Below are 15,381 nucleotides of genomic sequence, written 5' to 3' on the forward strand. Positions count from 1 at the left end.
CTATGAGGACAGGCTGAGAGAGTTGGGCTTGTTCAGCCTGGAGAAGAGAAGGCTGCGGGGAGACCTGATTGCGGCCTTTCAATACCTAAAGGGGGCCTATAGGAAAGATGGGGAAAATCTTTTTAGTAGGGCCAGCTGTGACAGGACAAGGGCTAATGGTTTTAAACTAAACCAGGGTAGGTTTAGACTAGATATAAGGAAGAAGTTCTTTACAATGAGGGTGGTGAAACCCTGGAGTGGGTTGCCCAGAGAGGTAGTGGAGGCCCCATCCCTGGAAGCATTCAAGGCCAGGTTGGACGGGGCTCTGAGCAACCTGATCTGGTTAAAGATGTCCCTGCTCACTGCAGGGGGGTTGGACTAGATGACCTCTAGGGATCCCTTCCAACCCAAAACATTCTATGATTCTATGATTAACAGCGTAACGAGTGGGAATGGGGGAAAACAGGAACCAGGAAGACAAAATGAATAAGGCTTGCTCCAAAAGTTTTGGATCTTGAGGCCAGACACGGTGACATCTAGTAAAAGCAATACTCAGGACATACATCTCCAAAAGCAGGCAGTGACCCTCATTAGGTGAGCCTGGAAGTATAGCATGCAGTGAAAAGTCCAGGAAGTCCAGGCAGCATGTTTCATGCTGAACACACACTGAAGCCATAAAATGGCTACTGTCAACAGATATTTACCTTTTCATTTAGCACTGTACCTTTTTCAATAGGACAAACAAGTGGCTCTTCACTACTGCAGAAGTATGTAAACAAACGTATTTTATTTGAGGGCATCATAACTGCACTGTCCAACCTTGCTGTCTTAAGTCAAAGGCTTTGCCCCAAGGGGCTGGGCAGTTGTTGCTTCTTTGGGGTGCCAGGTAACTGCGCCCAGCAGTACCATGCTGCCTCTGCCCTGGGGCCACACGGCTGTGTGTTCGAGGTAGCTGCTGAGCGCCGGGGTGAAGGAAGCAGATCATCACTCTGAGAGCAGCAAACATTTTTGGACTTAAGCCAAGCATTTGCAAGAAGACCTGGACACTCCCATCAGCTCAATTCGTGCTCCTCCACTCCAACTCTCTTCCCTCCATGCTGGTCAAATACACGGCTGCTCCCGTTTGTGGGCAGCAGGCAGCACTCTTCATCCCTAAACGCCTCCCAATATCCCATAACGCTAGGCAACGTGTACTTCTCATCTGTAAGCCCCCTCTCCCAGCTCAGAACATTAGGCACCCTTTCAAAGCCCTTGCTTTGAAAAAGTCTTCTAAGGACATACACAGCGCTGTACATTTACACTGGACAGGACAAGGTCAACAAAATGGTTAGACAGGCAGACAGAGAGGCTGGCACTGGACCCCAGGACCAACATAGTCCACCTCACTGGGCTGGGAGCCCTGCAGAGCGCACCTGCTCCTGCAAAGCCGAGCTCTGCTCTGCAGCAGTGCTGTGGCATCACCAACACTGTTCTCAAAATCTAACAATTTGTTTGACCCTTAAACCCCCTGATCTGAACAGGAAAGCAGCTTACCCTCCATCCTGTTTCAAGGCAAAAAGATGTCTAATGATAGTTAGTTCAGGCACCTCCTCAAAGAGTTCACCTTCGGACCGAAAGTCAGAAAACATAAAAAAAAAAAAAAAAAAAAAATTTAGTCCTGTATTTATTTTCTTGAGAAAGTTGTTCATATGGGAAACTACTGGGGTACAATAACCATTGGTGAACTTTAAGTGTATTTTCTCCTACAAGTGGCACATCAAACAAGCAGCACTTCAAAACGCAAGCTAACGTCCAGCCTCTTACCCACCGACTATCTGACCTGGAGTTTTAGCACAGTACTGGCTTCCCATCAAATCTGTACTAAAGCCTTATAAACCCACTTAAATCAGACTTTCAAATGGCAGGCTAACCCATCTTGTGAATCTCTGTTTTCCACCTACTCACACCACGTTCATAAATGAGCTGCTGACAAAAGGCACAAAATATGCAAGTGATGAACTCCAGTCTCCAACCTGTCTAATTCTAAACTACACGAGTTTACACCACGCATGATTGTCAGTTCAACGCTTGGTAGTTTAATAATGAAGAAATACTTCTGGCTGGTAAATAACAATTCCGGTGCCAAATGCTAGTACAGTACTGTACAAATGTTAGTATTAGTATTAGTACAGTATTAGTACAAATTTTAGTTAGTATTGGAGCAGCCGTGACTGTGGTAGGAGTCCACACAGGTCAGAACAAATACCCTGTATTATTACAGAACAAATAACCTATATTATGTATTATTGCAGAAATACATGCTGCCACCAAAAAAAAAAAAAATTATCACTAAACTCTCATACTAATTCATGCTAACTGTAGCCACAAGTACTGCAGCGTAGCTGCTCTACAGTTACCACAGCACCAGCTAACATTTCACACATAGTAAGAGTCCCTTCTAGGAAGAGATGAGCAGCTACCAATACCTTGCAACATGCAGATGTCCGAATTTAATCATCGCTACCTCTTCTGCATCCAGATAGACTGAAATGGGCGTATGAGTACAGAAGGGTCTGCCTGAAAGGGTGGTACCATCAGTGGTTCCCCCGTCAGTGTTTCCCTGTCATTCTTCAGATGGACTTCACAGAAGCCACCGCTGTCACCAGCACTGCGTTTAGCTGCCTGAGAACTACTGACATGAAACAGCCACATTCGCATCAGGTTTGTCACACGTCTCCAGTTTACCTTTTCAACCATAACATAGTATTATTTCATTTTTTCGCTTCATGAAATATTGCCTGCTTTTACAGGAAAGATGAGTTTAGTTTACTGTTTTGTCTGGTTGTGTTTCAACTCAATTAATAGATAATTTAGTCTGTCAAGTTCCAATTTATAACCAGGTTCTGCCATAACTGAATTAACAAGCTGCTTGACCACACACCAACTAGAGTCTAACAACGTTTAGTTCTGAGGAATATTTATTTCCCTGCCAACTTCGTGATAAAAATCAGTAAAATGATTTGCCCTATTGACCATCAAATATTTTTAACAGTTTTTCATTTTGTGAAAACATATGCAGACAAATTTGAATCCTGTGCTGGTTGAATGCTCTAATTACAGAGAACTCACAGTTATAAATGCCAGAATTTGCAATGAAAACTCCAGCCAGGAAAATATTTTCCAGTGGGATTTTCATGAAGCTGTTCTTGTCAAGCAGAGTTTACTCTTGTTGTCTTAATAAAACAAGAACTTCAAAAAGTTCACACACCCTTAAGGTTACTATTCTTAAAGAATATATGCGGGGGGCGAGTATTGGGGTTTTTGGTTGTGGTGTTTTGGTTTTTATTTTAGTTAGGCTATGAGCACAACAGACTTTACAAACAATCCAGAATGTACAGAGCCTCATAAGAGAAGAGGCAAAGAATGAATCTGGGTTTGGGGGAAAAAAAAAAACAAAAACGAAACTTGTTTGAAAAACTGTAACAAGCACCATAAAACCTGGACTCTAGTTTCTCATCCTTGGACTTTTTATACGTTCAAGTCAGTGACTTGGAGGAGCCCAGATCTTTCCATTCAGGCTGGCATCACAGCCACTTTTACATGAGGACGTTGGTCATTCACAACACACAAAAAAATTACATTATAGACACTTAAGGTACACATGGGCTCTTTATACCAACAAGCCTTCAGGACTATATATTCCTGAAGTAATTAAAACTAAATGATCATAGCTTTAAAATGCTGGTTCTACAAATAATCCAGAGCATGCACCTCAGAAGACTGCAGTGTTACATTTTCTTAACTACTAAGCTGACTAAACATTAGTTCAGTTTATATTTATGCCCTATGTGAAGCTGGGAAGGTTTCAAGCATTTAATTGCAAGATAAAATTTCGAAAACAAAATAATTATGTATTCAGATGTACTAAAAATATCTAACACCATAATATATATATTTTATGGCCCTTATGCTTTATTAGATTTTCCAAAAATCCAATTCAATTAACAACATTAGCACTAGCAATTAGCATGCTGCCAGGAATGTCAAGATTTGTATCCAAATATCTCTGCATGCCATCATTATGGCTGTTCATGTACTTCAAAAAGAAGATTAAAAGCATGATTGAAGAGGTTGTTAATGTTTTACATGAAGGTTCTTTTCTTTTAGTTCATCTGGTTGTACAAAAGCTCATTTTGTTGATCCATCACTTTTCTGATTAGTCTGATGAATGAAGCATTGACTTATGTCTGCATACTTCTGTGGTACAACACGATTGCATTCATTTAACAATTAATCAAAGACAATGACATACTTAGGAAGATATCATTTAGTTTTGCTTATCAGTTTGCTCAGCAAGAACAAATTCTCAGGCTCCTGAAAATGAAATAGTGCAACATAAAATGATAGAAATGTCTTGCTTTGATTTAGTATAATTTGAGTGCCTAAACACACTTTAAATAATTTATTTCCAAATGACAATAAAAGCTATAAATTATTTCTTCTTTTCACTGGCAGTTTAAATAAATCGAAGGGCAAAACCAGTTTTAACATCATTTCCTTTTTAATTAGGATTTTTTTCAAGGCTTATACCAAAAATGGTAACTTTTTTTCCAGAAACTATGTAGCATTAGTCTATATCATACAGTCACTTTTGCCTTTTAATTAATTTTAATTCACATTAAAAACTATCACCACTATAAAATAAAAACACTTATGAAAATAATCTTACAACCTTACCATAAAAACTAAGGGCTTAATAAGTTTACCATCTTTTAGTACTTTCACTATTTATATAAAACAAAAATACGTACAAAGCCCTTTTAAAGTACTTAAGAAAGATTACTAGATAAATAATTATATGGCATGAAATTACATTAATCCATTATTTTTATGCAAGTACTCATAACTAAGTAATACCTTAGAACTTGTTCTCATTGACTTTAACATCGCAAGGTTAAGATCCAAAAATAAAAAAAACCTATGACTATTGTATTACTAGAAAGTAATTGGATTTAAATGAGTTTTTCCTAACTATATAGCTTTGAAAAAACATTCTTCATACTGTATACAGGCTTAACAAATATATAAAAGGAGAAACAGCACTTGCCCGCTCGCAATTGAGGAACACTTCTGCTGCAGAAGCTGGAAATCTCAAACAAAGCTTACTCCAACCTTCTCAAATAAAACCAGACATTTTAATACAAAACCCCAGCACAGTTTCCCAACCATTTTAGCTCCAGTTGAATATTTCCCATTAGATAAAAGCAGCGTTTGCACAAATCTCAGCAAACTTCTCACTTTTGGGGTTGGTTTTTTTTTTTTTGGTCATTTCGTGCAAAATTTGTGAGGTCCTGGTGTCATGTACTTGAGCCCACACACATCCACAAGAAAAATGCAACCACATGCACTTTGGGAGAACCCAACACACACTGCAGTGAAAACAAAGCAGGAGCCCAACTCTACGTGTATAAGACTCCTGCATGTTCTCAAGAGCTGAAGGATTTTACCTGCCCAGTTTCTTTTACTTTAATTAGAGTAGTCAAACCTGATACATCTCTTTCACATCCACTGCTCCCACTCTCTCCAGCTTACAGAATGCTTGGAATCTTGCTCACCCTCATGTTAAAAGAGAAAGCCAAACTCTGCAAAGGGCTACCAGCTGGGCTTCTAAGTAGCATACAGGTACGTGGCACTCCTTGATCTCAGCATTGGCGATGGTCTAAATATTTTTTAAACTCTAAACTTTTAAAATGCGTGCAAGTTTGATGAGCTTTCTCATTTTGGTTTTTTTTGTTTTTGTTTGGTTGTTTTTTATTGTCCTCAAAGTCACTGACTTCCCGATGAAGATGATGACATTTGGCTCCCTTGACAGTTGAAGCCTCATCACAGTTAAATTGTACATACAGCCTTGTGCAGGGGAGACTATTGCTTTTCAGCTGCTGTTGGCTCCGCTATGCAGCCTCCAAACAAAGGAAAAATCTGGGTACTTGGAATTATTTTTAAACTTGCCCACAGCCAAATGCAACTGCAAAATTCCACATCCACATAAGAGAAGGCAAAGCCTCTGAATACATGCAGAATTAACTTCCATCAGTTACAAATGCTGTTACTTTACACACACAATTAACTGTAGGGATAAAGCAAAGTCTAGGTTATTTAGCTACTGCACAGCCAAGAGTCAAAAAGGTAGCATAAGGGTTTATTTCAGAGCACTCAGACTCACGTTCCTGTAATTATTAGTACTTAAGAATTTGAGTTATTTTTCCCTTCAGCAACTCCTCTACTAAATGAAGTGGATTTTTGCAAATGAGATGCTGCTTGTCTTTCAGTCACAGCATAATGCAGTCTAGGCAATAAATTCTTTCCCACTGTGTGCTTTGCAATTACAATTCCTCACCGATATCATAACTCAACACGGTAATAAAAAATAATCAGTATTTATCTAGTGCCTGTGGATGAAAACTTTTCTTACACTGTTGAAACAAAGCAGAAGTTAGCTGGTTTTAGAGGTTACGAAACATACCCAGACAAGAAGCAACAGATTTCTTTTCACTGTTCCACAGTAGCCCAGCATTCCAACTATGATGAGGAAACAGCAGACTGCAATCATGACCGGGTGGACCACAGGAAAGTAAGTCAAAATGACAGCCTCCTCCACCCTAAAACCAACAAGAACCATAATAAAAAAAAAAAAAAGCATAATCATACAAAAATGATACAGAAGAAAAACTTAATATAGCCATTAAAACAAAACCCGTGGATTAGCAGATATGTTCTTTCCAGTGCCTTACACGTTTCACAGAAATCTCTTCTACATGGTTTTGAAGTCAAATGCTACATTTGGGTACCAGAAAGTAATGCATAATCCGGAACCTCTTTGGAGCAAAGGCGATCTTCCTGTCCTGTACTTGCACACTATGGAGCGCAATGAGGCCCTGTTCCATCACGAGGGCTCATAAGCACTGCTGTAATAAAACTAACAGCATTCCTAAATCTCTGGACTGAATACACTATTTGAAACTAAACAGCAATATAATATGGTTACACGTTGGCAAAGGGCCAAAAATTGATCCCTGTCAGAAGAGAAAGGCATGGGAATAAAACAAGATTGAATTCATCTCTTTCCCCCTTCTCTAATTTCAACTGATGCCAGAAATGGCAGCAAAAATACACCTTTCGACAAAACAATAATTAGCTCAACTGAAGGCTTCTTAATTCTAGAAATCCTAGTTAAGAAACTTGCCGTACAGAATGAACAACATATACCACAATCAATTACCCACCCAGATTAATAGGTTTAAGGAAAGCTTTACCTTGTTTCTGCAGTTAAAGTGAGAACATTATTCAGGTAGTCTCTCATCCAAGCAGAAACACCTAATACACTGATGGACATCAACTAAAAAAAAAAAAAAAAAAAAAAAGATTAAGGTATTTATCATGTACTTAAAAAAACTTGCAAGATCAGTCATAATTTAAGGAGAGGATCAATCATCAGTAACATCTTTCATGCATTCATTTATCCGGACAGCATACCGTCCCCAAAAGTGTACTTCTATAAGCTTAGAGTTGGTTTGTTGCCCAAGCATTTAGGGAGGCAGTGACAATAACCTTCTCTTCCAGTACACGTAATTAATGCCTGGAATACCTCCTCTTCCACCCAGTGATGCCACTGCTGTCTCAAGTCCCACCGCTGCACAACGTACCACAGAAACAACAGGGAGGGTTTATGCTGCTAAAATCAGACTCTTCTACGGCTCACAGGTGATATCCACCGGTCTGTACAAAACCACAAAGCTACACAGCCAGTGAAGAATCACCTGAAGCCCCATACAGGATACAACAGTAGTGATACATTGACACATGGGGGGGGAGATTTATCTTAGGGTTAAATTCAGAAGAATCTGATTCTCTCACTCATTCAGATACAGTCACACCATGAACACTATGCCTCAGTTTACTAAACCATAAAATGACAATAAAACTCACTGATTCAATTATAAACCCCAGATCATCATGGTGTTTGGGTACCTAACCTGCTAGCCAGTCAAGAGGCATAAAGCCACTACACTTTCACCAGGATTGCTCCTACAGCAGATAAAACCCTGAGACTGAACCCGCCCAGAATTGCCACCACCTCGGCAGACCCATATTTCTGTCGCCTCATGCCATCATCTGCTCCAGCAGACCTAGGATCTACCAGTAGAAGCTTTGGCCTCTGATTTTCCTCAAGAAGTCAAACCTGAACGACATGGTCTGAACGTACCTGCCACACCGCAACAGCATCAGCTCTTCTGCTGCTGTAGCAGAAGTACCACGAGAGGACGAAGCACTCTTCACGGCACTTCTCTGCATATTTTGCACTGGGCTAGGCAAGTCAGTAGGTCCCCTCTCCTGGAGGAGGGCCCACCAACCAGTGGCAGTCATCCCCACCTTTGTGTGTGCTCTTTGGCCCCAAGAGCACCAATTCTCCTCCTGCAGGCACAGGACAGACGGAGCACCACTCCCCAAACAGAAGGCAAGAGATGCAGCTATAAACTCCTTCAGGGAGAGGAGGTAACCACTAAGCTTTTCTATGAAACAGAGCAAAGTTAAGGTCACTAATGCCACTACTTACTTCTCAAAACATTTCAGGGAATTCAGCTGGTTTATTATACCCAAAGGAAAATTTAGGAATGTCAATCTCATGTGGGCACCTAAGCCTGAACCGCAGCTCAGGGGCTGAACCTGGCAGCCTCAGAGCTTGAGAAGCACCACTGTCTAGCTGAGGGAGGGACACTTAAGCATGCTGGTTCTCCCAAATGCTACTGTCTTCATGCATCGTACAGGTGCATGCCAGGAAACCCCAGCATTATACTAACAGCTTCTTAAATCAGTGAGAAGTGCTAATCTTCCCTGTTGCCTTCAACAGCTAGCTTCCCACACTCCCTCATATTTCCCTAGAGTTCTTCATAACAAGTTCACTGGTTGAAGCCTAACCCACAAGAAAAGTCAGTCTGTGTCCTTACTGGCTCTCCTTTGCCTGCAGCACATCCACAGCAGGCTACTTCTGCCTTTAAAATTTCATGAGAAGTCCAAGTGACTAGCCCATGGCTTCCTCCTGCTTTCCAAAACTGATGCACAAAGTACAGGCACTGCCTTGGTTCTAGGTGGTGCCAGCGAGAGCCCTGGGTGCTCGGCACACTGCAAGCATACTCCTGAAAGCTAGTGAATGCTGCAAGTCTACTACATACACACATGTCCTTTACACTCAGCAGGATCTATTTTGGCTGGTGGAACAGTAGGAGTAAAGAGCATTTTCTGTTGTGTTACTTGCAGGAAGCTGTAGAAGCAAGGAAAAGATGACTACAATCTCCTCCTAGATAAACTCCTCGGCAACAGCTAACTCCTTGGAAGAAAGCATCAGGCAAATATACCACACAAGCAATAAAAATCATGTTTCTAACACAAACCAAAGTAAAGAAGACTACAAGCAGACAGCCTACCTTCTTATGGTCAAGAAAGCAACAGAAAACATTTTTAACCCTCCACATCTCCCTGCAAGGCCTGCTGATACACGCAGAGAAAATGTCAGCTCGCACTTCCACTCTTTATAGTAAAATACTTAAAAGCAATTTGGTTACTTTGCTTTACAGCAGTGGTGCTCAGGAGGGAGAAGTCCGTCAAAACCACACTCCTCAACAACTTTTAATAAGAGCCAGACAGTCCTACTACAAAAACTCTACCAGAATAATGTTCACTTGCTAAATCATGTTTTTCCTCCCATACCAGACTGGTGGGCTGCGTACTCCCCGCTCTGCATTAGGAACTCGCAGGCTGCACTCATTTTCTTTCAGCCTTGGGTATGCGGCAATACATTCCCATACAGCAACAGGAGGAGGTGGATCCTGCCCCTCTACTCTGCTCTGGTGAGGCCTCACCTGGAGTACTGCATCCAGCTCTGGAGCCCTCAGCACAAGAAGGACAATGAACTGTTGGAGCGGGTCCAGAGGAGGGCCACAAAAATGATCCAAGGGCTGGAGCACCTCTCCTATGAGGACAGGCCGAGAGAGTTGGGCTTGTTCAGCCTGGAGAAGAGAAGGCTGCCTTTAGGTACTGAAAGGGGGCCTATAGGAAAGATGGGGAAAATCTTTTTAGTAGGGCCAGCTGTGACAAGACAAGGGGTAATGGTTTTAAACTAAACCAGGGTAGGTTTAGACTAGATATAAGGAAGAAGTTCTTTACAATGAGGGTGGTGAAACACTGGAACAGGTTGCCCAGAGAGGTGGTGGAGGCCCCATCCCTGGAAGCATTCAAGGCCAGGTTGGACGGGGCTCTGAGCAACCTGATCTAGTTAGCGGTGTCCCTGCTCCTGCAGGGGGGTTGGACTAGATGACCTCTGGGGGTCCCTTCCAACCCAAAACATTCTATGATTCTATGATCCCTTGGAAGAAGGCAAGCAATCACTCCTTCAGCAGAGGTTAAGATTTGGCGGGCAAAAGTGTCACACAAGGATATTGGAGCCTGCAGGTTATTCAGAGACAACAGGGAGATCATGGAGCAACCAGCTAAAAGGCAGAGGGGATGGAAAGGACTTCCTAGAGACTAGCAGAAATAAGCGGAGTCCTGCCACTGAGAGAATCATTCCGTTTCCTACAATAAAAGACTTGCCACCAAAGGGAAATCAGGTAAGAGGAGAACTTTCATTTCTGCTCTGTCTGCCTAAGTTGAGTTTTTTCTACCGAGATACGTATTTTTGCCCATATAAAATCAGGGAGGGGTAAGTCTAGGTAGATACATCTCCAAGCTGTGTCCAGCGCACGGCCACATGACTTCCACAGAAACGCTTAATGACCATATCATGGAACACGACTCCATTTTCACTTATCGTGAACAGCAGCTGGAAGAAAAGGACTGCTTCCGTTCACCTCAGAAACACAACCTTCACCAATAACATAACTACTTGAACACTATTTCAGTTCACAAGAACAAGCTCTCTGTGAAAGGTCCCATGCTTCATTCAAAAAGCTTTTAGCCATTTAGGTCCCCCCGGCTGTTCTCCTTCAGTGTGAATAGCTAACGGCCAATTATTACTGTTTCTTGCTGGACATAAGTCACATGCAAGAAAATTCCCTCTGTAATCGCTGTGAGAGCCAGGCTACAGCTCAACCCGCTCACCTACCCCGTGCTCGGAATGATCCCACCACCATTAACTCCTTCAGGTGTTACTGACTTCTGCTACGCTTACAATGCACATATCGTATCAACACAGGAGCTAGCTCAGCACTACCCTAAAAACGTACACGCACAAAGCCTTACCCCGCTGCTACACAGATGTTACGCACAGATTACCTGCGCAACACCCTCCTGCCCACCAGATGGATTCCTTGGGAGGCACCTTTGGCACCTTATTTTGAAGAAAGTCCAAAAGAATTATGACTCCAAATGACCTGAAAGGCAGAGTGCTGTGCCAGTCCATGAAAGTCAGTAACACTGTCGAACTGGGGTGGCATAGAGACACGGCTCAGAAAGAGAAGAGGCAAACACTCAAAAAGCTCTCCTTGAACAGAGGCCCGGGGGATAGCAAATGGCAGTAACTCAAAAAAGCGATCCAGCAATAGGTTGATTACAAAAGGTGTATTTTGTGGCACATAACCCTGCAAGCGCTTGGTAGCTCTTCACCAGCAAAGAGAAGCGCTGGGAAAAAAGTTGTACCCCTTCTCATCAGCAGAAGTGAGCCTCTGGGCAGGAACACCCTGCAGGATGCATCTGCAACGCCAGACTGACCCTGCGCAACGACTGATGCTTAGTTTAGAGACAAAAGGCTATCAAGCACTAACTCGCACCCATCAATCGACGTGCTCACCTGCTCCACAGCCACGGGGGAATTGCAGCACGACGCACGCCTGACCTCCACAGCCTCCTGCTGGTGACTCAAGATGCGTACGTGCTGCCCTGTAAAGCACTACGCACCCGCAAGCGCCCTCGGACATCAAGGAGGCTCCAGGCACCCCCCACACCACAGCAGAGGCAGATCTTCAGCCACCAGCACAGGAATTATGCTAACACCAGCAGTACAACTCGGCCCATGGGCTCAGTAGGCAGGAACGGTAACAACCTCCCCAAAAACCTTGGTGTGCATTCAAACCTACCAGCAAAGAACAGCAGTCACAGCACTGCAATTCACTGCCACGCGATTTTCAAGGAGTCATGGGCAGGGGCAAGGTCCCGATGACAGTTTTTGCTGGTTGATTTGGTGGATGGAAAAAAGGCAGCCTTAAAAAAAAATGACAGCCCCTACTTCAGCCATTGTTTTGTAATTAATTTAGATGTAAAATGCAGTTAGAAATCTGTATCAAGCAATCGGATGAAAGGACACAAGTTTACGAGAAACAAAACTAGCAAGATGATTCTCACCACATGAGCAGTTTCACCAAAAAGTTTTCATGCAAGCTTCTCTGATGACAGCCAGTCTGCTGTGCTGTAAACATAATATGATAGTAGGCAGTAAAACATGTTTATTTGTTGCAGCTGGCTGCACAAGTCACTATGGGTTTCATTCTGAACCATCACAGTATGTTATACAGCCATCAACATGACACCAAAGGGTTTACAAAACTGCCTGATGACATTCTCGATTTTAAATATATGTTCACCCTGATTAAACTAAGGTAATAAATTATATTTTTATATATGAGCAATATGCAAATCACACAATAACCTATTAAAATTCCAAACTAACACATAGCATAAAGTTTTTAAAGATGCTAGAGCTTTCTCAGACAACTGAATTACAATATCCAACTATGGACTCAAAACTACTAGGAGTGGTCATTTCCAAGCATAGTTTGAATTGTCTTTGGAACTATTTTACATAAATCACACAAATCAAAAGGAAAACATCACATCATCTTTTATTCATTAAGCATGTATTTTAAGCCCTTACTGTGACAGTACTACTCACAATGTCTTTGAGGCCATACTTAAACTGGAAAAGAAATCTGCATTTTCAGTTAATAAATGAACACTAATTTGTCTTTGAGGGAGCAAGATCAATTGCTGTAGCTATGTAGACACCTATTGTCATTCTCTTGTCACTTTTTTTTTTTCATTCAAACACTCTAACACCTTAATATTTTAACAAAAAAAGTTGCTTTGCTCAAATTTGAGAGAAGGGTGGGGTTTTTTTATTATGAAGTGTGAAGATTTAAAGTATCTTCCACATTTAAAAAAAAAAAAACCACACACACACACACATTTTTTTTTATTCAAACAGATGGGATAAACAACTCCAGGCCACGCTCTGGTACCCATACAAAGCACTGACAAGCAGCACTACAGAGCAACTCGCTTTGCAGGAAAAGGTTTCCAACTCCAAAGAAATTACTTCCAAGATATGACAACGTTCATCAGAATGCATCATTTAATTTTAGTAAAGAATTAAACCTTGAGAAATTTTTCCAGCTAAAATTGATTTGGGTAACCTGAACTGCGACTTACCAAGGTGGGGGGTGGCGGGGCAGAAGTCACTACAAGGTCATGCACAGAGCATGTTGCAATGCTTTCACAGGATTTTCACAATTCTATATTCAGATCATTGAACAAACACAGATGACTCAGATCTCTGACAAACGGATGACCACATTTTTTTGGGAGGGAGGGGCATAAGGGCGGGGGGAGCAGGACAAGAGGTCTTGTTTTTTTCTGTATTACCTGGCAAAAGCATGTAAATATTTACAGAAAAAAGGGTGGCCTATAAAAAAGGAAATTCCCCTATTCCCCACTAACGCACCTTACGTTCTACAGACATGACAACCTTTAGTTTTAGCTAAGGTTCCTACACGGGGTTATGCCTTGGTCCCCTCCCACTTGCAAACGGCTGAAGCATGTGCTTATTTGCACTTTGAATCTGGCTTTGCTTGCACAGCTGCAACAGCGAGCTAACAACCTGCTCCACGTTTGGCACGGGCTGGAACTTGCACACTTTGCAATAAGGCAACTACCAGAGCAGTGACAGGCTGCTCACGGGTCGCTCTCCTGGGGGAAGCGAGCAAGTTTTCCCACAGTTGACTGTACAAGGTTCCTATAGCAGGACAGCATAAAGAACAAATAAGAACACAAATATGCAAACAGGTCGAGGTACAGTTCATCCATCAGCTGGTTCTTCCAAGTGTCAGACCCACGTATCAACTTCTGGCTGCTCCAGCATATGGGTACATTAAAAGCAGAGAGGGATAAGAAAACACATATATTTATTTCTGCATCCATTCTCTCTGAGACTTACTAGTCACTGCGTTTCTTGTTAGGAAGCGATTTGTGCCACTTTTCCCTCAAAAGTAAGCATCTCAGTGTCAAGAGACCATTTTTTGCCTTTGGGGAAGCAGAGCACGTGCTGCTGATCATGGGTAATCTGCAGCCACACACAGAGCTCAAGTGTCTGGATCCACATCGCAAACCACACACCACCAAGATTTGTCAAGGACCAGAATTAAAAGTATTTCTGGTCCTTTAAAATTCCTCCTACAGCTTGCTCTGCTGAACACATTCCTTTAAAAGACACTGCATTCCCACAGAAGCTGGAGTTATTCTTGCATGGGGTTCAGGTATTTTCTTTATAGAAGAATGCTGAGAAAATCAGGTTTCAATTACACATGTCTACACTGCAGCCTCTAAAATCAGAGTATATTAGCCTAGACTGAACCCCAGGTTTACACTGCTATAGGTACCCTGCCAGGTAGCATTCATTTCAATGGATATTATTAGTCACTTAAATTCCTTAAAAACTTGACCCTAAACTCTATTTGTTCCAAGTATCTACAAATCCCACCGACATGAGTGGAAATTGGGAAGCAGAAGAAACATAACTTCTATGCAAAATCTGGTTCCAGGGAAGGGAGGACAGACTGATTTCTTTCTCATGTCACAGCAGATTTGAAAAAAAATGAAGCAAAAAATTAAAAGATTCAACACATATATTTGAGGTCAGAAAAAGAAGGAAACATAATACCACCACTTCCAATCACCCTTAGTGCTTTCTTGCACACTGGTATTCCCTTGGCTCTAAATTCTCAGGTTGTATGCATAGCCAAAACTAGAGGATTTCAATGTGCAAGGTATTCGAAACAAAAGGAAAACTAACTGGAAGCTTGCTCCTCTCCGATTTTATGTGATTATTTTTTTTTGTTGTTCACGAGCACAAATTCAAGATAGATGCAAAACAATTGCTACTACCTGCCAGGAGGGTTTATTGGCTGCAACCACATAGTCTAAATTAGACGGTACCGCTATGTACATGAAGGAAAGCTTAGGCACTGCTCAAGAGAAACAGCATATCCCCAGGCAGAAAAACCTCACATGGTGAAGGATGTGGCAACATCGATGGCTTGGTTCAAACATCCAGTGACTCTATTAATCATTGGTTAAGAGATCCTTACCACCTATGACAGA

At 42.0% G+C, this 15,381-nt stretch overlaps 1 protein-coding gene across 1 annotated transcript in view; it reads right to left on the reverse strand.

The window, feature by feature from the left end:
• Positions 1 to 7,349, reverse strand: part of TSPAN12 (tetraspanin 12) — a 31,777-nt gene extending 24,428 nt beyond the window's left edge. Inside the window, exons 1-2 of the mRNA XM_009638149.2 lie at positions 7,272 to 7,349; positions 6,482 to 6,617 (exon numbers count right to left, since the gene is read on the reverse strand). Coding sequence (XP_009636444.2) covers positions 6,482 to 6,617; positions 7,272 to 7,318 — 183 coding nt within the window. The 5' untranslated portion in view covers positions 7,319 to 7,349. The remainder of the gene's footprint in view (positions 1 to 6,481; positions 6,618 to 7,271) is intronic.
• Between the last annotated feature and the right edge of the window lie 8,032 nt (positions 7,350 to 15,381).

The sequence above is a fragment of the Egretta garzetta genome, unplaced genomic scaffold, assembly GCF_000687185.1.
Source record: "Egretta garzetta isolate BGI_Z169 unplaced genomic scaffold, ASM68718v1 scaffold64, whole genome shotgun sequence".
Taxonomy (NCBI): Eukaryota; Metazoa; Chordata; class Aves; order Pelecaniformes; family Ardeidae; genus Egretta; species Egretta garzetta.